Consider the following 22,207-nt stretch of genomic DNA (forward strand, 5'->3'; position numbering starts at 1 on the left):
TGAGAGAGCATCATTTCCGAGTATCAAAACTGTTAGCAAGTAAAATCTGTAACGAGAGGCTGATGTTAAGGTACAGAGGATGCCTAGGAGGCTTAAAGGAAGGAAAAGGAACAGATGGGAAGCAACAGAGGTAAGGGTGCAGGAAGAAGAAAATAAGAAGGGCTGGTTTTATGGCTCAGTGGATTTTCTTTTTTAGTTGGCAAGCTTTATTTCTCCAGCTCTCTCCTACAGCAATTCAGGTTATCAAAGAGTCACGCTTTGGCAAGGATCACCTTCTGAGCCATAACCAGAAAAACAAAAGAGCCATAATTAAGCTTACCAAAAACAAAGCCATTCAGACAAAGTAACACAAGCAACACAACCTCGTTCCCTGCACCACATCTTCATTGCTGGCCAAAAGCCATCAGTTTTCGTGACTTATTTCCCCCTCCCACCCTGGAATCTTACAACAGTGCTCCCAGGGCCTGGTCAGAACACCTAGCTCCTCTCCGAGCTGAGTTTGTGTGAGGTCAGCTTTTCATGAGGTCAAAAACACAGCATGTGGAAAGCGTTACGGCTGTTATGTAGCAGACGGGGTTCTTATAACTACTACTGTTCAACTCAGAAATCCTGGAGCTTCACAGATCATTAGAGGTTTCTGAACCGCAGAGAAGGGCAGAGTGAGCAAAATCAATCAGGAGCTCCTATGGGATGCACTGGTGCTCACACAACACGGGGCACAGGGCACAACGCAGACTCAGGAACCAAACAGGAGGGCTTCTCCAACTGCACGAGGAAGGAGCTGGTTTGTAACTGGGATGCACCCTCCTTCAACATCAGGGTCTAGAGGCACTGCACAAATAACTCAGCTTGTGTCAGGGAAACAGGCAGGAAGGGAAGAGAGGAGGGGCAGCAAACTGGTCCAGCTTCTATTGACCAGGGGACCAGAACCAACACGGAGTTGCATCAGCACTGCTCACACCTTTCATCTTGTCATCAATCTTGTAGCACCTCAACTCCCAAGTGCTAAAATCCAGCAATTACAAGAGAACCGTGCTGCCTTTCCTGCAAGTTCCTAAGTTCGTATTTGCAAAGAAACGGGGAGCTGCAAAATTTCATCTTGAAAGACAGAAACCAAAAGGAACTCCATCCCAACCTCCTGCGACCTTCCAAAATGTGGGATTTCAAAAGCAGAAGGTTTCATGGGGAACCTGCTTTGGTGACCTATGTTCAAGCAGTAGCTCAGCCGAGCTGCACCGCACACTGCTGATCTCAGCCATGTGCTGCTGAGATGAGAGCAGTGGGTGCTTACCCCAAGAAGACATCATTTGCCTCTTTACACCCTGACAAGTTGAGTTCCATCATACTGCTCAGTACTTTCCTTTCAGGAACATGAAGTAGAAATGGAAACACACCAGGTTTCAGCTTGTGATGTTAGGTGTTGATGTTGCAGGCTTACAGGGCTCGGTACCACTTCCACTTTCCCTATGCCACAGCCCCTACCTACAAAAGCCACTATTCTTAACTCCTCGTGCTCAGTTTGTTCCATGATCTGCACGATTCCAAGGGGCATTCCCTGGCAAGGGGAAATAAGAAAAAAAGAGCAATCAAGCACTGCTGCTTTTTTATAGCTGGTTTGAAACAAAACTGACAAAATGAGTGCATCTGTCTGCAGAAGTTATTATCGCCTCGCTCCCACAGTACACTTATAGCAGCATACTATGGGATATTTAGGCCTGAATGACGTATTTGGGGGCTGATGATATGCCAAGAGAGCCCTGCAGACACACACAGCTCCTACGGTGCTATCTGGGGCACAAAGCAACCATTAACACACACTGCTCTTCCAACCTAAGGCCTACACTGTGCTGTCTCCTTTGCTTCTTTTTCCTCCAGAAGGGACAACACCATCTCAGAATGCCATATTAATGCACAAAAAATAGTTTAACTTGCCATAAAACAGAGCCACTGAGCCACGTGTGTCTCCCATAGAATAAATGTCTCCCTTTCTCTATTAAGCCAGCTCAAGAAGCAGGCATCAGGCAGGGTAAGATGGACAAATTTCTTCCTGAAGTCACCCAAATGTTACAACTCTAACGCTGCCCCAGGACAGGATGTTCCACAAACATCACTGCTGCTTCATATGACTTTTCTATTTTTGCCTTCTGAAGTTTTAAAACCTTCAGTCTCTAACTGGATGGGAAACAAACAAGACATTGTTTGGTGCACAGCGTCCATGGAAAAGAACCTTGCCAAAGTCAAAGACTCAGCCACGAAAACGAGGGGTATGAGCTGTCAGACAGACACCTACTTTTTGTGGCTGAGATTCATAGGACCTCAGGATCAGCATCTGAGGGTCTGACACGATCTGACTACAGCTACAGAACATCTAATGCCTTTTCTCACAGGGAAAGATAAACGCAGAACGGAAGGTAAGCAATTGCTGGTGAACAAAAACATTTTGGCCAGACTTTCATGCTCAAAAAGGAAAATTTACAGTAAGAAAATAAACAAAATAATAACAACGTCCTGCAATGGTGAGTTATGAAAAGAGGTAAGGGAAAGGCAGCACAAGGATGAGGAGGAGGGAAGCAGCACTGTTCCCTCTCTGTTATTGAGAGAAAGACTGAGACAATACTGTATCAATTTCCCGAATCACCTTGGCTTAAGTCTTCCAACACATACTTTTCCCTACAAAGCAGAAATTGTCCTTGCTGGCTCTCTGACAGAACACAATGCAATCGCCTAATGGCCTTCTTTTGCTTGTGAAAATCTTTCTCCTCCACCTCCCTTCAAACCTTCAGAGAAAAATAAACAATGGGTTTCAATCTTGTAAAGTAGGAGACAAAAACACAGCGCAAACAGAACTGATTTATTATCCGTGCTCAATGCAACCTGAGAGCCCCACTGGCACGGTGAGCACACCTCTGCTCTGCCCCTCACCAACACAGGGCTCAGCACCAACAGCACGGCCGGGCTCCTCGTGGTGCTGTGAATTTACCTTCAGAACACAAAAGTCAAATCACACGACGGAAAATGAAGTGCAAATCTCGGGAGACTTCACATAAATAAAAACAAAGCACAGGGGAGGGGGGAACGTCCATCCGTGGCTCTGAAATGGAGAGAGGCACCAAGGTTTGGGAAGGGGCACCGGGGCTCAGAAGATGGAAGCTGAGCCCTCAGTCGCACAGCCAGCAATGCGGTGCTGCCCTTCCCACAGCACGGCCTGAAGGAGAGAAGAGTATTTACCTGCAGAGTACGTTGTGTCCAAAACAGGAATGAGAGAAACAAGGGAATACCCAGGCCAGCTTTCCAGATGGAGACGGCACGGTGTGCACCAGAGGGACACCACGACGCTTATGTCTCTTTAAGACCTCTCAAAGCCTTCTGGTTTATTATCCAATAAAACGGTGACATTTGCAATAGATTTAACAGTTAAACTCGAGAAAACAAGCCAAGGCGCAGTGAATACACAGACTGAACCCCATTTATGGCTGATCTGCTTTTAGCTTACCACTCAAATCCATGCACACCTCTGTCTGAGCTCAGCGCCTCATGCAACGCTCTGCCTCGCTTCTTCTGCTCCCGGAGAGCAGTGAGAGCCGGGCTGTGTGTGCTGCACTCCCTTAAAGCCAAACGGACCCAATCAGCTTGGCTGAAAAAAGGACAACCAAAAATGAAAGCCCGATCCCTACAGAAGAATTAGCTATGCAAACAACCCAGTGGTTTTACTTGCACAGGAAAAGAGAGCAACCAGGGCCTGGGCCTGTGCTTGGGGCTGGGGCCCAGCAGGATATCGGCCATCGTCTTTTAACAGGCCAAGCCCAGGCCCTGCTGTACCAAGAACAAAACCCTCTATCTGTATCGTCCCTGCCATGGAAGCACCAGCAGCAGTGAGCAGAGCAGGAATGAAAAGGATTGGTGGCTGTTTATGTTGGCAGTCACTTCAAACTCTAATGGAAAATTTCAGCTCTGCCCGTGCTGAGGCGAAAGCAAGTTATTAAGGAAAAAGGTTCAGCTTTCAAGCAGAAAAGGCTTACACAGCTCGTCCCTTTCTGAACGCTTCTGCAGCAAGGAAAAGTCAGAAAATAATACGCCTGGATCAGGCAGTGTATTAACATCCCATCGTTTGGGGAATGTACCATCAAACAGGAAATATTTCCTCTGGGAAAGGAGAACGGTGATAACGCCCATGCTACAGACACCATTAAATTCAGCTGCTGGTAAGTTATATCATGAAGAGTAAACACTAAGAAGCCAGTGTAGGACTAACTGATCACTTTGTGCTCAGGGATTTCACCTAATTATCCCACTATCAAAGGAGAAAAGCATCTCTGCCATGTGTTTGCCCCCAGCACTTTGCAGGGCACTGTGCTGCCAGGAGCACGTGCACCCTGCAAGCCCCACACGCTTGCACTGCACTGGAGAGCCACTCAGGAAGCCAATATTGTGGATTATGTAACACAAGATTAAGCATTAATGAGGCAAGAATAAAACTGTTTATCTAAACCCCAATCTAAAATTAAACAGAAGTTTATGCTGAAAGCTCACAGCGCTCACGATGCCTCCTAACACTAACAGAGGACAGCTTATTTAGTCTCAGAAATAAATCCCAATTGCATTTAATTTTGACAGAGGGATTTTACTACTGTAACAGGGAATGCTCCTCCTAAAGAATAAATTGATGTGCATTTAGTCCTTGCATACAGAACACAGCACAATGCAGGTATTTTGATCTAAGGAAAGCAGTTGATAGTCACTATTTTCCCCAACACTCGAGGCTAAATGCCCAACACCCAGCCAGAGGTGCAACTTTCTGATCTGCTGCTGCCTCCTGCTAAGGACGTGACCAAAACTCACGTGCCCCAAAGATGCCAATGTGCTCGACAGAGACCCAAGTCAGTGTGTCCACACAAGGGCTCCCTGTTCTCCTCTCAGATCTGCCACCAGGCTCACCCAGGGCTTCAGCCTGCCCAGAAGAGACAAGCAGACAAGGAGACCCACGTGCACAGCCCTATATACCAGAAATCATCACCAATGAGTGAGTGCAGGAGGAGCCATCAGAGAACATCTAGGCATTCGAGGAGGTGCCATCCCTGGTTTGAAAAACAGGCTAGAAAAAAAAAAAGGTTAGAAGTACTTGGGCCCATTCCCATGAAAAGTTAGTGTTTCCTGAGCCCTATTCAACTGCAGCAATTGTGACAGCCACCTACTGACACACATTACTAGCCTGAAATTTACACAGAGCTGCTTGAAGGGACACACACATACGCCCCTCTCCATTTCTAGGGGCTAAGGAGTTTGACCTCTGCTGGTCAGAGACACATCGACCCCAAATGGGACTACAGAACTCAAAAAGAGAGAACAGTCAGATCCTTTCTTTTGGGACTGTGGCCTCCAACAGCTCAGGCACCCTGTGACACCGACCCCAGGAGCCTACAGCCCTGCATGGGGGGACAGGCCTGGGACGGGAGCAGGAGCCAGCCCTGACCATGAGCGAGCCAACAGTGTGACTCAGCCTCCTCCTCCCACTGCACCCAGCTTCTGCTTACCTTGTGCACGTCACTGGCACGGAGTTAAGCTATTTACAAGAACACAAAAAGTCAAGTCCCAACCTTGCAGGCCTGTAAGCCCACTTAGCAAAGGCCTATCGGTGCTGGTCCTTCTGAGGTGCTCAAATTCACTGTAATCACCTGAAGAATTCAGAGCGGAGAACTGTTAACGCTTTGAGAATCCCCTACCACCACGTTTTAGCAAATTAACCCAAAACAGGAAGAAAAAGCATACACAAAGCCAACGGGGATGATTACGAAACCTTGCTGCTAGCTGTTTAGCTTGCATCTCACAACACAGGAATCTAGATGGAAGTTATTAATGAAGACCGGTCGCGTCACAACGACGTCTCCACAAGTTCCTGGCATACCATGTGGAACAATCAGGAGGGCTGCTAAGAGAGCAGGCTACGTCCCCAGCAGTGCCATTCAACTGGGGCCACAACCAGAGCAAACTATCTGGGAACACGGGGAAGGATGGAGACACGAGGTCAGAGCTCAGTGGAAACCCAGCAAGTTTCAGATGCTGCATTTAAGCCCCTTTTCTCCCCTACATCCCCACTTAACACTGATGCAGCCTCAAAGCCATCCGCTTTCCTTCATCAACTTCAGCACTCCTGTTTCAGCAGGGGGCACGCTCAGATAAGAGCTGCTTTAGTTCCTGTGTCTCTTGCTCATAAAAGCTTGAAAAGAAAGAATGCTACAGCTGTTTACCCCCATGCCCACTGGGAACCTCCCTTCCACATAACTGCTTTGAAATAAACTGGGCTGGCGAAGACCTCATCAAAAATACTGCCTTAATACACAGTTGGTGGGTTGTTTTTTTTTTTCATGAAGATCTTTTCTTGCTGGCTATTCACTTAGAATTAACTGTGCTTAAAAATACCGGAAAAACGTGTTAAGTTAGTTAAAATACACGTGAGAAACACAGGGTTCTTAACATGTTGACTGCAGAGAGAAAAAAAGCACAGGTGTAACTCAAATAGGACATCACTGTTTGTGAGGACGTGTACAGCGTGGCCTAATTCTCATTGCTCACCACAGCTGCTGTGTACCTCCTGGTATTATGAAAGGAACACCGTCACGCTAATCCTCAGACTTCCTTTATGGTAACATTGACTTGTTTTAATACATGGCAGGCCTAGCTCCTGTATAATTTTGTATAATTTTGTATTTCTGTCTTCTGCTAATGCAACAGTCTGAGCGCCAGGCTTAAGGAGGCATTAGGAGGAGTTCTTCCAGCATTAAAAGGAAAGCACTGGGGAAAAGCATGAAAATAAGGAAACTTTATTTTCAATGGGTTTTCCAGAGAGGGAGAATCCCTGCCTGCCCTCCCTGCAGACTGCAGGCTCTAGTTAGGTGGAGGCTAACAAATGAGAAGCGTGCAGGCTGTGCTGACCCATAACCTGGTTTCCATTTAGGGCAAGTCACTTCAAGAATGTCCCTGTCTCATTTTCAAGCAGCTTCTGCAGGACTGAGGAGTTGCTGTAGCTCTCCTGTGAGCGTATAAATGACTTCACGGATTTACCTCATGTTAATATGGTGGCTAAGCAGGAAAAGGAGGCCTTCTTTGCAGCATTTCTGGAATTGCTAAGGGGTTGCTTTGTGCTGCAACAGAAGAATGACAAGCCAAGTATCTGAAATTATTCTGGGGATGAAAAAAAGTGCAGAGAAATTAATTCTACAACCTTGTAATTTGCAATATTCCACATAACGAGGAAAAGCAAAGCTGAATAGTCAGGTATTATTTACTGCTGCCTTTATTCTGGGCATCTTGTGATAGAAAAAGTGCTGCAAGTTTTGTTTTGGGGGGGAAAAAAATGAAGCGGGAATTAAAAGAGCGCAGAAAGGGACCTGTAGGCAAAAATAGGAAACAGAGATTAAACAATCTGCTGCTGGTCAAAGGTTACTTGTAGATCAGTTACACCAGGGGCTACAGCAGCCTGCTCCGAGCCACCAGCACACGGCGCCCAGTTGCTCCGAGTTAATATTTAGTCTTCCCTGAGCTAAAAATGGAGGCTTAATGAAACAAAAATCTAACACTTGAGCAATAACAGCCTGGATCACATTTCACACCGCTTGCAAACCTTTTGCAGAGCCTTAGGCCTGATATCCAAGTGCAAGCAGCAGAAACCACGCAGCAGAAGCAGGGTCAGGCACGTGCCCCCAGCTCTCAGCTTTAGTCTTCTCCTGCAGGCGCCTTTTCCCCACTACAAAAAGGCATGTTATATTTAAAACCGTATTTCACAGTTCTCATTCAAACTTTAAAAGAGCACTCAGGACCGTCAGTAACTTTACCATCAGCAAGAATACCTTCAGAAGTACATATTGATCTGTCCTAAATACATGCTTAAGTACTGCTGCAAAGAGGAAAGGAGCGCTGAAGCCGAAGGTGCGCTGCTAAGAAGCATTCTATTTCAACTGTCCCCCTCCCCAAACCAGGCCTTCCCGCCCCAACCCCGACCAAATACCAAAGCTGAGTCTACCCACACTTGTTTGGCAATTAGGTTTTCCTATCGCTCTCAGTGTAATCAGAGACCGACCCAGGCACCCCAGGAACCACTGCCCCCTCCCCTTCCATCTGATTCACCGCTCTCGTTAACCATTTACTGACGCACGGCTGTGATATCACAGCACCACGTCACAAGGAGAGAACCGACACATCCTATGGTCTGTCAGAGCCGTACAAATATTTTCACGGGGATGCTCTTTGCTCTTTCCTACCGAACCTCCAGCTTCCACAAAAAAAAAAACCCACAACGAAAAACACAAAGAACAGTCTGAACATCCTCACCTCCATCGCGCTCTAAATAAACGGCATCGCTAACGTAAATGCACTGACACTGCTAAAATACAGTCGCTCTGCCCTGCTTTTTTTCCCACCGCTATCTGAATTCAGAACAAACGCGAGCACTGCTCTCCCAAACCCTCCTGGCAGCTAAATGACACCTGCAGCACTGAAACCGAAGCTTCTAGAGACGCCGGGCGAGCAGCACTCGTGGGAAGCAAACTGCATTCCCCAGGCTTCCCAAAGCCTCCCTCTGCCCCCAAAGAAACCTCACCCTGCTCCCTGCCCACCCCGGGGTTTGCAGCAGAGCCGGGCAGCCGTGGAGCTGCGTGAAGTTGGAGGCACAGAGCAGTTTCTGCAGCTGAAGTTCCACATTCGCTGCCCGCACGCTGCAGGAGACGAAGAGTTAAACGCGAGCACGGAGCGCGCAGGTCGGGGAGCAGCAGCACATACCTCATTCTTCCAGATTCAATTAGATTCTGTTTTGGTTTAGGCTTGCTTTAATTACCCGCTGCCATTTGAGCCCGACTCGGCGACATAAACGTATTATCCCCTCATAATGTCAGAATTTAAAATTAGATTTGCTCTCCAGAAATACACTCCGCGCTGCCTGAACGACTCCGTCCGGCACCGACTCCTTTACGTAACGCCTTTCACACACCGAAACCCCACAAACAGCCCCAAAAATCACCGCCACCTTCCCACAGCTGCGCGCTCCTCTTCCCTCAGGGCCAGCAGAATTCAATCGGGGTGGGAAGGGAACGGCTCTGTAAGAGCGAGCACCGAACAGCAGAAAGGCGAATGACACAAAGTCTGGGTGTACTCACGGTCTCCTTATTCGGAAGCAACTCCTTTCGGATCCTGAAGAAGTTCTTGCCGTACTGCCTCAGCCCCTTAATGAACCGTTTCTGCGATAAAAGATAACAAAAAGGGCACGTCAGCAGGGGAAGGCAGAGCGCTCCCGGAGCGGCACGGCAGCCCGGGCACCGGGCGAGAGAGAGCGAGAGCGAGAGAAGCGCACACGTACGCAGGCGGGGAGGGACGGCTCCGCGCAGACACGGCCGAAATCACATCGGATTCCCTTCGGCGTCCGATCTCCGACGGCTCTGAGCGCAGTCGGTGCCGCAGCCAGCGCCGAGCCGAGCCGAACCCGGCGGAGCTCCGCGCGGCCCCGAGCCGCTTCCCAACTCGGCAGAAGCGGCGAACGGCGAATGCGCGGCGGCGATTTCCCGGGGAGAAAAGTGATCCGAGCCCGCGGCGCGACGGCCGGCAGCCCCGGCAGCCCCACCGGCACAACCCGCGGCTCCCGAGGAGCCCCCCGAGCGCAGCCCCGGGGCCGGAGGAGGAGGAGGGGGAGGAGGGGGATCCGGCGGCGCGGGGAGGGGGAGCGCGGCGATGGCGGGCGGCGGCGGAGCGGAGGGCCGGGCCGGGCGGGAGGCGGCCGCGGGCGCCCAGCATGTGATCGCGGCGGGGCTGGGCGGGTGCGCCGCAAAAGGCGGCCTGGATCGGCCCGGCCCCCCCGGCCCCGCGGAGCTGGGAAGCGACGGCCGTGTTCGGACCGGGGCTGCGCCGCCTCCGCCCGAGGAGCCCCGAGCCGGGCCGGGGTCGGCTGGCCGCGCCCCGACGGTGTGCGGCATGGCAGAAGGGCCGGGGGTGGAAGGGACCCTGACGATCCACATCTGGCCACGCCGGAGCGCAACCGCGAGATTAAAACTCAGCACCGCGTGTCCCTGTCCTGAAGGGCCGGAGCTCGGCGTGCCCTTGCCCTAACAGCAGTGCACACGCTGGCACGTACCAACTTCTGCCTACAAAGGGATGCCGGTAAGCGGCCCGGGCCCAACGTGCCAGGGAACGGGTAATGCCCGAAGCAGAAACGCGGCTCTTAGGTCGGCTTAGTGCACGTTGCACCACATCTCTGTGCACACAGGCAGTGCCGCGGTGCGTGAGGGCAACACGAGCGAACAGGGCCCTCGTGAGCTCCCAGCACTGCCACCTCACCCCTTATCATTCTGCCGATCTGCTCCCACAGGGCTCTGTCCTCGCCTAACCCTGACCCTCCAAACCAGTAGGGCTGCAGGGTGAGCCAGGAACACGCCTGGGGCACGTGTGTGCTGGGAGCTTCCAGCCCTGCCAGCCTCTGCTCACAGCCACCAGCTGGATGTGCATGAAGGCTGCAGGAGCAAAGACTGGCAGCAAGGAAGCAGCCCAGCACAGGCAGGGAGCCGCAGAGCAACGGAGGAGCACCGTGCAGCAGCCAGTGCTCCGTACCTCTGGGCATTTAGCATGTGAAAAGCCTGGAGCTTCCAGGGCACTGAGGGGGAGGTCACTCCGTGGCTGTACCTCTTCTGCTCCGTGCTTCCTGGCCAGCAAAGATGGCAGCAGCTCCAGGCAAAGCTAAGGAGCCCCCTCCTGCCTTTCCCACATGCCAAAACAGCAATGGGATCCCTGTCTGTGGCTCACCGCATCTTAACAACCACGCACAAGCAGCAGCTCCATCAACTTCAATAGAAAATCTACAACTTAGCAAGGCCTGGCCATTGTTACTGCCTTTTTAAGAAGGAGTTTATTGTATTCTCCAAGTTCTCCTTCCTGTTCCAGTCCTCCATTAATTCAGGCACGGTGTTCAGTTCTCCCCACGCCTGCAGCAGGAACTGCTTTTCTCCAGGTCAGGCACAACAGAGCGTGCTCCAAAGTGCTTTTAAATATTGAAGAAACAAATCGTTACCACATCAGTGACCTGTGGCTCTCCCGTGTGCCATCAAACAGGCTGCCTGGCAGCTGAGATTTTCTCCTCCCTGCACAAGTGATGTGCAACAAATGGCACATCTGCATCTCGTGCGCTGGCAGAAGGCACCTGGCAACACCAGCACTGCCCTGTAGAACCACGGGCCTTACAGCTGCACAGGAGGGGAAGCTCTGGTCAAACAGAAGGGGCTCTAAAGGACAACTGTATGAAAATCCAAATTGTGTACTTTGAAAAATGAAGAGAAGCATTTCAACGCGACCACTTCAGTGTTACTTGACAACATTGCTTATGACAGAACGCTGTCAGCTTTACTGTTTGTGCTGTGGCCGAAGGCCATCCGTAACGCAGCTGACAAAAATGCTGTGGATAATTATTGCTGTGAAGCAGCATTAGGAAATCCCATGGCTCGCTGGGCCAGTCAATACTGACAGCCCACAGAGATGTTTATGGAGTGGTTACCATGGCTATTGACCAGCCAGAACACAAGCTCTCCTCCTGCCATTTTATAATTTCGGTGGCCCCAGCAAAATTTATTAGATTCTACAGTATCCTGCTCCAATGTGTAAACAGGGAGCTATAAATAACCGGGGAAGAACAAGGAACAAGTATGCTAATGTTTGCATATGTGCTCCGTGCAGGTCCCATATTTTATCCCAAGAAACAAATATCATGACAAGATACACAAAGCCATTATGTTCTGCCTAACAGAGCTCAGATGGCATGTTTATCAATGTGATGATAATGCCACTGCAAAGCTGCAGTTAAGGTTATGCGTCAGGGTTTCCATTATCAAGAGATTACAGCCTGGCAGGAAAAATGTGCTGCTGCGTGCTGAAATGCAGCACCCCGGGTTTAGCTGGGAACCGGGGCTCCCGCTTTGGTTTTCTTGTTTGCTGCAGAAATCTGAAGTCCAGAAGCACACGAGAACAACGCCTAGTGCAAAATAACCCGCTTAATCAATTTAAGAACTTCAAGCAGAAACCTCACGGGCTTCAGATGGGGAGGACAGGAGATAAAACTGTGAATTCCTAAGTGCTACTTATGCCTCTTCCGAGGTAATGCTTCAGTTGGGTTTAGATCAAATAAATTCTCCCTAAGAGGCTCCATGTGTTATTTCATTCCCTTCCCACGACTCCCACCTGGTTAATTAATGAAAAACATGTTGTAATGCCACACATTTGCAGACACACAAACAGAGCTTGTGCTGTCCCTCCTTAATCCAACAAATACGGATTTCTTTCATTTTTTCAAAAAAAAATAAAAATAAAAACATCCCATCTTTAGACCACATCCAAGAACAACAAGTTCTTCTCCCAAACCTTTCCTTAAATCACGAGTTTATAAAAAGGGAAGTTAGAATGGAAAGCAGCACTGTTGTTTTATGACAGTGGAAGCAATAGGTGCAGAGCACGCTCTGAAGGGCCTAAGATTTGCAAGGCAGACAGCAGCTGAAGTTGTCACCATCTCCCACATTTAATGCACCTTATTAAGTTTTACGGCAAACGCAGTAAGAAGATTTACAGGGCTTTAATAGTTAACAGCAAATAAACACTAAATGTGTAAAAAGCATCTTTATTTCCTAAATTTCCCAGGATGAGAAATTATGGCAGTTCTGAAAAGAAAATGAGATTTGGTCTCATCCGCAAAACTCAAAACGTGCAGCACGTTTATAGATGGCCCCAAACAATTTTTAGCATGCAGACATCGCACGCTGGCTGCATTTCAGCACGCAGAGTACATTTTATTAAAAGCTTGGCTGGGTTTTAACATTATATTTCGCTTATGTGTGTGCAGCACAAATAAAGACATTTGCTGATAAGGTTAAATGATACATGCTGTCCTCTAGGAACAAAAGTACCCCCGAGCTTCCGTAAGATCCACGAGACAAGGAAGGCAGTTCAGCCTGAAGATGCCAGCTCTCTTACAAAATAACTTGTGTTATTCATTTTTTTTCCCCACCACATTAACTTGGCTATAGCAGAAAGTGATGCTCATGTCAGTGGTGCTCTCCCCTCCGAGGAGCTCTGTGCACTCAGAAGCAGGCAGGAGCAGTGGGCAAGCAGCCTGGCACTGGGGGAGGATCAGTATCCCGAGGTCATGGGATATTCTGGGTTATACAGAGTACAGAGTGAGGACTGTGACCCCGCAAAGCTCACCTCAAACCCTGTGAAATCAGCCCACTGGGAAAGGACTGTCAAGGAAAACCTATATTCAGGCCTGCTGTGTTCCTTTAATACGCCCCGCTGCTGGGAGAACAGGATATGCTTCAACCTCATCTGAACTTCCTTTGTTTTATTGTTTCCTGTCACTACCGTAACTCTGCTTCATGTTTTTTTTTAATTTAATTTTGAAGTAGCCAGCAGTTTTACCCTTAGCATCAGATACTCGTGCTGCTGTTGATTACATCAGTTCACAGCAAGCTTGCAGAAATCACCCAGCTGGCAAACTTGTTTAATGCAAAGACTCCACGACACTTCCCCAAGCACCTCTGCAATTCCCCTGGCTGTGGCACCGCCTCAGGGACGTGCACACATCTCACACCGGCCAGCAGAGGCAGCTCAGATCTCTGGGGGAAGATCTGCCTTCAGCCTACAGCACCCAGGGGCTCTCAGGCTGGGGTGAGACTGCTCCATCCCATGGGCCACGTGCAGGTGATCACCTTGTAAAGCAGCAGAAGAGGACAGCGATATAAAAGCATGTGTGCATATTGGTTTTTGTAACATCCTTGGCATCCTGATTATTTTACTCACTGAGCAGATTGTGACTTTAGTTCGTACTAAGACCAAATTCACTCCTGTTACATAGTGGCTCGCTTATTTTTCTTGTCAATTTATTACAACAATTATATTGTCTTGAAAAAAAAAAAAAAAAAAAAAAGTGTCCTTTAAGTTTTTATAATTTTTTGAAAATAAAAGCTCTTTTTTACTAAGTCAATTTACTTGATTTTACAGAAAACTCAACACACTGACGGTGCTCATTAATAGCAACCTAGAGAGGCACTGATGTTCTCACTGGGTTTTCATGTCACCTCTGAGCACGCCTTGCTGGCCATAGAGACATCATAAAAATCAGACACCCCCTAGGCCAGAAGAACCCCCAGTCCTTTATAAGCAGGAACATGCAAGAAATACATCAGTGGAAAGGCTTTAAGGCGCTGAGCAATTAGCTGCCCTCCCACTTGGACCCACCTGAACGTGAGGCACTCAGCACAGGGGCACCATGAAGGTGCAGAGGCACCCAGCAGCCACCAGAGCCCGTTCCACACATCCCCGCCGTACACAGACAGAAAGTCATTAAGCAGAGCCCCTCAAGGGACTGCCAAAAGATCCTGAGATGATAATGATCCCCCTGCCATGGTGCTGCTCTGGTAGCTTTTGTTTTGAACAATAGGTCTCCCATGATACCTCTCTCTTGCTGAAAATATTGGTATTAAGTGAGCGTGAGCACAGCTGTGTGTAAATTACATATATAAACAGATTAGATTTGTATATTTATACTGGATGCAAACACATTAATAGCACATTTGCATACACAGTTGGCTAAATGAGACTGCATGCGGAGCAGGATTACTAGTTACAAACGCATTTACTTAGAATTCTCAATAAAGTATTTGTGCAGCCGTTCTGGAGGTCAGAGAGGATTCATCATCCCGTCTCTCCTCCTTACAGAGATGTGGAATTGCTGCCCTGGAGGTGCCAGCCCCCCCACGCTGGGCCTGCAGATAAGTCCATCCTGCAGGCAGCACAGCACAGCTTCACTGCTCACCTGAAGGTCCCCCACATTTGCTCTTTATTTTCCCAGAAGTGATGTTTTAAGGGGTGAGAGAAACAAAACCGAGCAGGGTGCGAACTGCAGCCCAAACACCAGTTCTGCCCAGCTTGTCCTTTTCCCCTCTCTGCTTCACATCAAAGACCAATGCCAAACCCTATAACAAAGGCAGCACACCCTGGGAGGTGACTGAAGCTTTCCCTGAGCAGGATCCAACCATTCCTTGTGAGATCCGGGCTGTCAGGGTGCTGCTGACCCCACCGCCATCCCTTGCTGTTTTACCAGCCACACTGTGACAGCTATTGCTAGAGTGCAGATCTACAATTGCCCCCAAGCTGCCGGCAAGGCTTTTCTTCTCTTGCAAGTATTGTACCTGCTTCTGTGAGGAGATGAGAAAGAAAACAGACCGTAAAAAAGAAATCAGTTACACGTAAACAACGAGCATTCATTCTTGCTCTCCCTGTGGTCCTGCTGACAGCCAGCGCTGGCTGTCACATCGCACACCCCAACACCAGGGGCTGCCAGGCCACGGCCGCACCGCACACAGCTGCGTGGCATGGCAGGGCCAGAGCTGCCACAGTGCTGCCACGCAATGGGAGCCAAAGGGCTGCTGTGAGGAACACGCGGCTCCCGCCTGCTCGCTAATTGCTGGGGAGCTGCGGGGAGGCCGCGCTCACACAGCGTGATCTGGTAAATGAGATCGAGTCTGCAGCGCGCCGAGAAAGCCAACCTGAGGGCGGCCTGCAGCGCACGTCATGCTGACGTGGGGCACGAACGCGGCAGCAGAAACAGAAAAACCTGACTGTGCTTTCCCGGGTTCCAGGAAAGCTGCCCGACAAACAGCCTGATTTGCTCCCTTCGCACCCCCCACACTCAGGCCAGCACCCAGAGCACAGGCTGAGGGCCGCCAGCTCAAGCCCGGCCCTGCAGAGCAGAAGCGACGTGTAATGCGTGCAGGCATTCCCTCCATTCCCTCGTGCTGCTGAGTGTAATCACTCCCACGGCACAAAACTGGGCACGCCAGCTTGCCCACGTCAGTAAGGAGCCGTGCCAGACAGCAGGGCCCACCTCCTGCAGGCCGCAGAGCTTCCCCAGCCGCTGGCTCTGCCCTCATCCTCAGGAAGCAATCTCGACCTCACATCCGTGGCTCACCCAGAGCCACAGCCCCGTCCTCCCGGGGGGCAGAAACCTTGAAAAACCCCCAAACTTGGGATTGGCACAGAAAGGGCCGGCTGTGACACGGCTCCTGACATTCCTGGTCCCAAACACCAATGTTTTCTCACTGCTGCAAACGCAGCCGAAAAGATTTGAGTGTGTTTTCATACATGTATACATATTGCTAAAGTGACGTTTTCAGAGTTCAAGAGAACGTCCCATATTTTTTTGTGACCCAAGCAAACAAAACCATTTGCTGCTGCCAGAAGACAACGGCAAGCTTCTGATTATACCTCAGATACCATTTCCTGCACACTGAGTCCCCTCTGATTATTTTAAGCTGCTGTTACAAAGTTGTCACACAACAAAGCCTTCTTGTACATCACATAAATAAACAGAGTTTAAAAAGAGTGGGACAGTGCTGCTTCCCAAGGACATGCCTCCTTTCCTACTGGGCATCTGAGAGGATCTCTCCATATAGATAGGTAGCAGAAAGTCAGCACTTAACCAGCAAGCTTCTATAAAAAAGGGTTGGTTTTTTTGTTTCTTAAAAACTAATGCAGAACTTAAAGACTAACCCAGAAATGGTGAAAATGCACTTTCTTAACAAATATAAAAATATAACAATAACAGTCCCAATGGTAATTTGTTTTGAGCGTGATGAAACAGGTTGGAAGACGGAATCCAGCAGCACAGATCCAAACAACACATCTAACAGCACGTGCAACGTGAGCCAAAACCCGGCTGCGCTCCTCGTGCATCACTTTGGAGCATCAGCCTTCTTCCTCCCCTTCTCCAAATCTTGATCACACTGGAGGAAACACCTCTGTCTGCTCACACAAAGCAGATCTCCATTAAATCTCCAACACCAACTCCAGGCACTAGCATGGGTGGGCACCAGGCCGCAAAGCCAACAGCCAACCCGGGGCTTAACACGAAGTAAGCGTGACTTAAACATCCAAGTATTTCCATTGCCTTCCCTCTTCCCCAGAGGCATTGCTGTCCTCCTGCACAGTCAGTGACGCCGTGCACAAAAAGCTGCGCTCAGACTACCTGCAATGTGCTGTATGATCCTGTCAAGATCCCATCACGCTGTTTCTAGTGGAAGTTCCCTCTTGTGGAAATATTGCTCCTCTGGGATTTCGAGCCTTATTGTCAATTATTCTGGAGGCTGCATTTCTGCTGTCAAACAGCGACTTTCCGCAAATGACAGGAGGAAATGAACAAAACCATTTCAAGAGCTCCCATGCTTTAGAGCAACAAACAGATCCACGAATAATGAGACAAAATGGTGGCAAGAATCCCCAAGGAAATTACCCATATAGAGAGGCAAATATTTCTGCAGATGACTGGACCAAGTCAATAATTAAACAGCGGGGCTGCTCACTGTTACGGCGCCCACATCTGAGTCCAAGCACCAAGACAGACCCCTGCCAACCTCCCAGACGTCTCAGGATACAACTGCTGCTCACTGCAGAGCTACCTGAGGCAGCACAGCTGGCTGTAAGAAATACCAGCCACGACAAAAGTCCAATTCCAAGCTAGGAGATACAGCGAGAGCATTTCCTGTATTGAGCAGAAAACAAACTCCATCCTGAACAGCAGTTCTGCATCCCTCTGCCCTGCTCACAACAAAAATGGGATTGACGTTTCAAGAATTTGCTAAGTTTGTATTTTGAGAAGTGAAAATTCAGTCATTTCCATGCCCACTTCGGACGGTACGCTATCACAAAACCTGCAACCAGAACGAGCACATTCAGAACAACCCAAATTTCATGTAGCTCTTCAGTCACTTTGATGCGTCAAAGTCCAAGCTCACCACTCATTTTTGAACCCGTGTTCTTCAACCATCCCTGAAACCTCTATTATATGAAAACTCTGCTAGTCAAATTATTAGAAAGAGCAGTCTCTGGGGAGCCTGGGGACACAGCACTGTCCCCATGGAAAGGCAGCAGATTTAGCAAGTCAGCAAGCCCTCAGATCCATCAGCCAACCAGACAGCACAGCTTGCAGCTCCTGCTGGTGTGGGTGCAGTCAGCAGGCAGCCTGGGCACCACAATCTGCATGAAGATGCTCCTGTCAAAGCTTATACGCTGGTAGCTGAATTATCAGGACTGATTCTCTTCCTCCCTTTAGAACTACAAACCCTTTGCACTGGGAATTGAGTTCCTTGCAAGCTCCTGTGACACAAGAACCCGCACTGCAACCTGCACTGTTCAATTATCCATCCCATCTTTGTCCCAGGTATGTAAGATCACAGTGAGTGACTGATGCACTTCTGCTACACAGCCATCCAATTACTGAGGAAGACGTTGGCTCACACGGTGATCTTGGCACTAACGTGTAAGAGTAGCTTAAAAAAGCTGCAGATGATTCATAAGTTCCCTTTTCTTTTGTGTAAGGGCCTCTGAATAAAAACATCTAGCGGGGGGGGGGGGGGAGACAACATGGTGCCAAATACGAAAAAATAATCCATGAATAAAAGAGGAAAGAACAAAAAAAAGAATTGGAAACAAAGGACCAGGAACACACATATAACAAAGGGAAAGGTGTCAAAGGAACCACGAAGGGGGGTGGGGGTGGAGAAGCAGTGCTGAGATGCTGAAATTACTTCCCCAGAGTAAATCTGGACAGTAGCCTCCCAAACAGATCGAGTCCTTTGAACAGTCTGCACCCCAATAAAACGGAGGTGCCCCCTTTTCTTTCTGCTGTTCGTAACAAATGCAGGGGTTGATTTCAGGGTTTGACTTTTCTGCAGTCTGGGTGGGGGCAATGTGATGTGATGCTTATTCAGTTCTTCAAAACACATAAGCCCCCGTCTGGTCAATCCTTCCACGTGGCCTAAAAGCCATATAAACCTGAGAGGATACCATGAATAAGGGCTGAGGGGAAAGAGTAAGGAAAGGAACAAAAGAAGAAGAAACAGATGGTGGCTCGCAGACAAGTGGAGGGGGGAGCAAGTGAGATAACAAGGGGCCAGTACAAGCTGAAGCAAAACCACAAACCCAGGCGTGATGCACACTGAGTCCTCACCGCAATGTCTTCAAAACCACAGCTCATGAAAGTACAAAAGCAAGGCTGAAAAAGGAGCATGGAGTGGCAGCTTCTGATTGCACCCTCACCAGCAAAACGTGGCCTTTACGCAGCGCATGGAGGAGGAAGGAAGAGCAGAGCCAACCGCACCAAACCGCTGCAGGAGCGCAGTTGATTTACCAGCTGCCCAGGGACCGCCTGGTCAGGCTCCTCTCTGCTGATGATACAAACATTTAAAAGGTATTTGGCTGCTATGAAACGGGAGACAGCATTCTTCCAAGGGGGCATTTCCACTCTCCAACCTATGCAGCTCCCCCGGCACTGGCAGGCGCTCAGCATCCCGCTGGATCAGCTCCTTATTTGCTGTCACATTCTCTTTATGGCAGAATAATCATTAGCTTTACTGGCGCTGTTACCCTTCTAACTAATTAGGAATCTTGGATGGATGCAGAAAATGATTAATATTTAGTCTCGACGCGCCTGCTACAGAAGCAGCCTATTATCAAACAAGTGACACCTCCACAAACTTAAATAAAATAATGGCTCCCATAGAGGGTTCAGAGCTGCTGACAGAATGGCAAGTGATTTAAGTAACAGAAAGCTGAGCAACTGGTGATGGATCACAGTTTTCTCTCGCGCTCTGTTACAGCCTGTAATAGAACAAATGATCATTTTTCAGCCTAATTGAATATGGCCACCCCGCTTATGTGCAAAAGGAGACAAAGCTATCTAATTTGCTTCATTAAAATGCGTTTTTATGTCATCTGAAAGACTTAAAAAAAAAAAAAAAATCAGTGCTGTTGATAGGGAAGATTAGAAAAATAAAATTTATCATGCAAACTGAACTTGCAAATGAGGTGTATCTTGGCATTCACACTGCTTATGCTTGTGTGGGAAAGATAAGTCCTGAGCGCTAAAGCACACAGAGCATCCATGTTGTGACAGTAATCACAGCTCCTTAAATAAGAACCATGTCACTATAGCAATTTGATGAAGAATTTTGTCATTTTCTGCTGCAACAGCCACTGGTCCCTACTAAATACGTCTGAGCTGAGCTGCCAGGCAGGATCGCAGCAATTCCAGCGACATATGAGGAGTTACTCCAGTTTTGCAGCCGGGGTTTTTTTGGATAGCTACTAGAAAAATGAAAAGAGCTGTTAAAAATCAGTCTTTTCTGACATCCAAATCAGAACTTCAGCGAGAGCAGCGTGCTTCAAAAATCACCTTACCTACGCTCAAGTCCACAAGTCACAACCACACGGCTTGGTTTCTGTGCTGCAGTGGGAGCCTCGGGCACCTCACAGCTCCCAGGGACACCCAGTCCCCCACACAGAGGGCAGTGCTTCTGCTGCTCCTCCAGTGCCACTTTGGAAGGAGCTTTCTCTGCAAGTGACTAAGCCAGCACTTACGTCTCCTACTTTGTTGTGAGCTAACACCTTCCACCAACTGCACAATCAGCTCTAACAAGTTGCCCCTTTCACAATTAAAATCCATTAGGAACGCGGTGGGAGCCCGCGGCAGCACGCAGCAGGTGCCTGCATCCATCTCCTCCTCTCTCCTAAATTCGGAGCAACCACACATTTTCCCAATTCTGCACTCACGTAAGACAAATACGAGGGCACAGCCCGCCCTTCTGCCAAGCTGTAGTGCTTTTTGCTTTGCAGAACAAAGGCAAAATATGAAAACCTCTGCATCCTTAACAGCAAAAGGTGCTGCATCAGACACAAACCGCACCAGAGAGCTTTTCACAGGGAAAGTCAAGGCTATGACAGCGTGCCAAGGTTTCAAGAGGGGAAAAAAAAAACCAAAAACAGCAAAGAAGTCATCTTGCTATGTTGGTGACAGCGTTGCTCCTTAGGTTTTGGAGTTTCTTGGTGCATTTTCAAAGCAAATTCTTGGAGCAGCAAATTGCTGCTTCCCACAGCTCTCTCAGCACAAAGCAGAGATCTGCAGCTGCCTGCAAGCCCTGAGCTCCAGGCACTCAGTGACACAGCTCTGCCAAAGGCAAGGTGTGCAGAGATGCTGGATGTGTCCATCACATCTGTCATGGAAAAACTCAAAGCACTTAATGTAGCAATACGTATCCATGGAAAGTGCAGTTAGGTATTAACGAGGTAAGGATCCCTTAGATTCACATCTAACACCTTAATTCTACCAACTCACTGACATGACAGGACCACTGAAAGCCACTGAAATCAGCAGCAGGACTGCAGACTGTCACCACCCCCTGTGAGCCAGCAGACCTCCATAACCCACCTCACCGAAGCGTTAAAAAGCTGAACTGAATTTAATTCACACTCCTTAGAGCTGAATGAAAAAAAATCTGAAAACGGAGAGCTAAACAATATATTTAAGTTAATAAATTCTTTTTGAAGCCACAAAAACCCTCACGCTATCCCAGATGCTGGGTAAATGCACAGCAAGGAGACGAGCCGGACAGCAACCCAAGGCCACGTCTTAAATTAGCATTCAGAAGGGGAAGCAAATTGAAATGTATCCTGTTAAAATTGCCAAACCTTAAAGTTAACCATGCTATTAACAACTCCGGGTCGTCATTACAAAAATATAAATTCCAGAATTTGGGAATTAAGTGTATGTACAAAGCAGAGAACAAACAGGTCAGCGAGATGTAAGCAAGATAGCTTTGCTATGCGGCATCTTCTAGAAATTAAGCCAAAAAACCATCTGATAAAGGGGCAGTGGAGTTCTACTCCGATTACAACATGAACTCCTGCAATCGCTCCCATGGTTCTGCTTGCTGTGGTGAAAGCTCCAACCCTACAGCCCTGCAGAAGGGCTCCCTGCCCCCTCCCGATGCTCTTGCTGCCGATGCTGTGCCTCAGTTTCCCATTAGAGAAGAAGGGGATGTAAGATGACGTTCCATTGGAAGCAGATTCTGGATCTCTCAGCAGGCAGAAGTCTGCATATGAGTGCAGAGCATGCAGACAGCCCAGAGCATGCCCTGATGGGGAGAAGCAGAAGCTGAGCCCCACAGCATGCAGGCAGCACCAGAGGCACTGCGTGCCCCACAGCACTGGGCAGCACGCTTTGTTCCAGCCCAGCCACGGGCTCACACCTCTGCACGACCCTGCTTGACGCGTGCGGACACCGAGCGCTGCTCCAGCTCCGTTGCTAAGAAACTACCAGGATAGCTTTTTGGGCCCTCTTCATCTATAAAATAACCAC

The 22,207-nt window shown here is 48.9% G+C and overlaps 1 protein-coding gene across 4 annotated transcripts in view; it reads right to left on the bottom strand.

Annotated features, from left to right (window-relative positions):
* The window catches only part of RERE (arginine-glutamic acid dipeptide repeats), a 168,178-nt gene that overhangs the window by 28,993 nt on the left and 116,978 nt on the right, over window positions 1-22,207 (bottom strand). For all 4 annotated transcript variants that reach the window (XM_052691543.1, XM_052691541.1, XM_052691542.1 and 1 more), the window contains one exon: window positions 9,147-9,227. In XM_052691543.1, the coding sequence (XP_052547503.1) occupies window positions 9,147-9,227 (81 nt within the window). The remainder of the gene's footprint in view (window positions 1-9,146; window positions 9,228-22,207) is intronic.

This window comes from Tympanuchus pallidicinctus, unplaced genomic scaffold (assembly GCF_026119805.1).
Source record: "Tympanuchus pallidicinctus isolate F22 unplaced genomic scaffold, pur_lepc_1.0 scaffold29, whole genome shotgun sequence".
Lineage (NCBI taxonomy): Eukaryota > Metazoa > Chordata > Aves > Galliformes > Phasianidae > Tympanuchus > Tympanuchus pallidicinctus.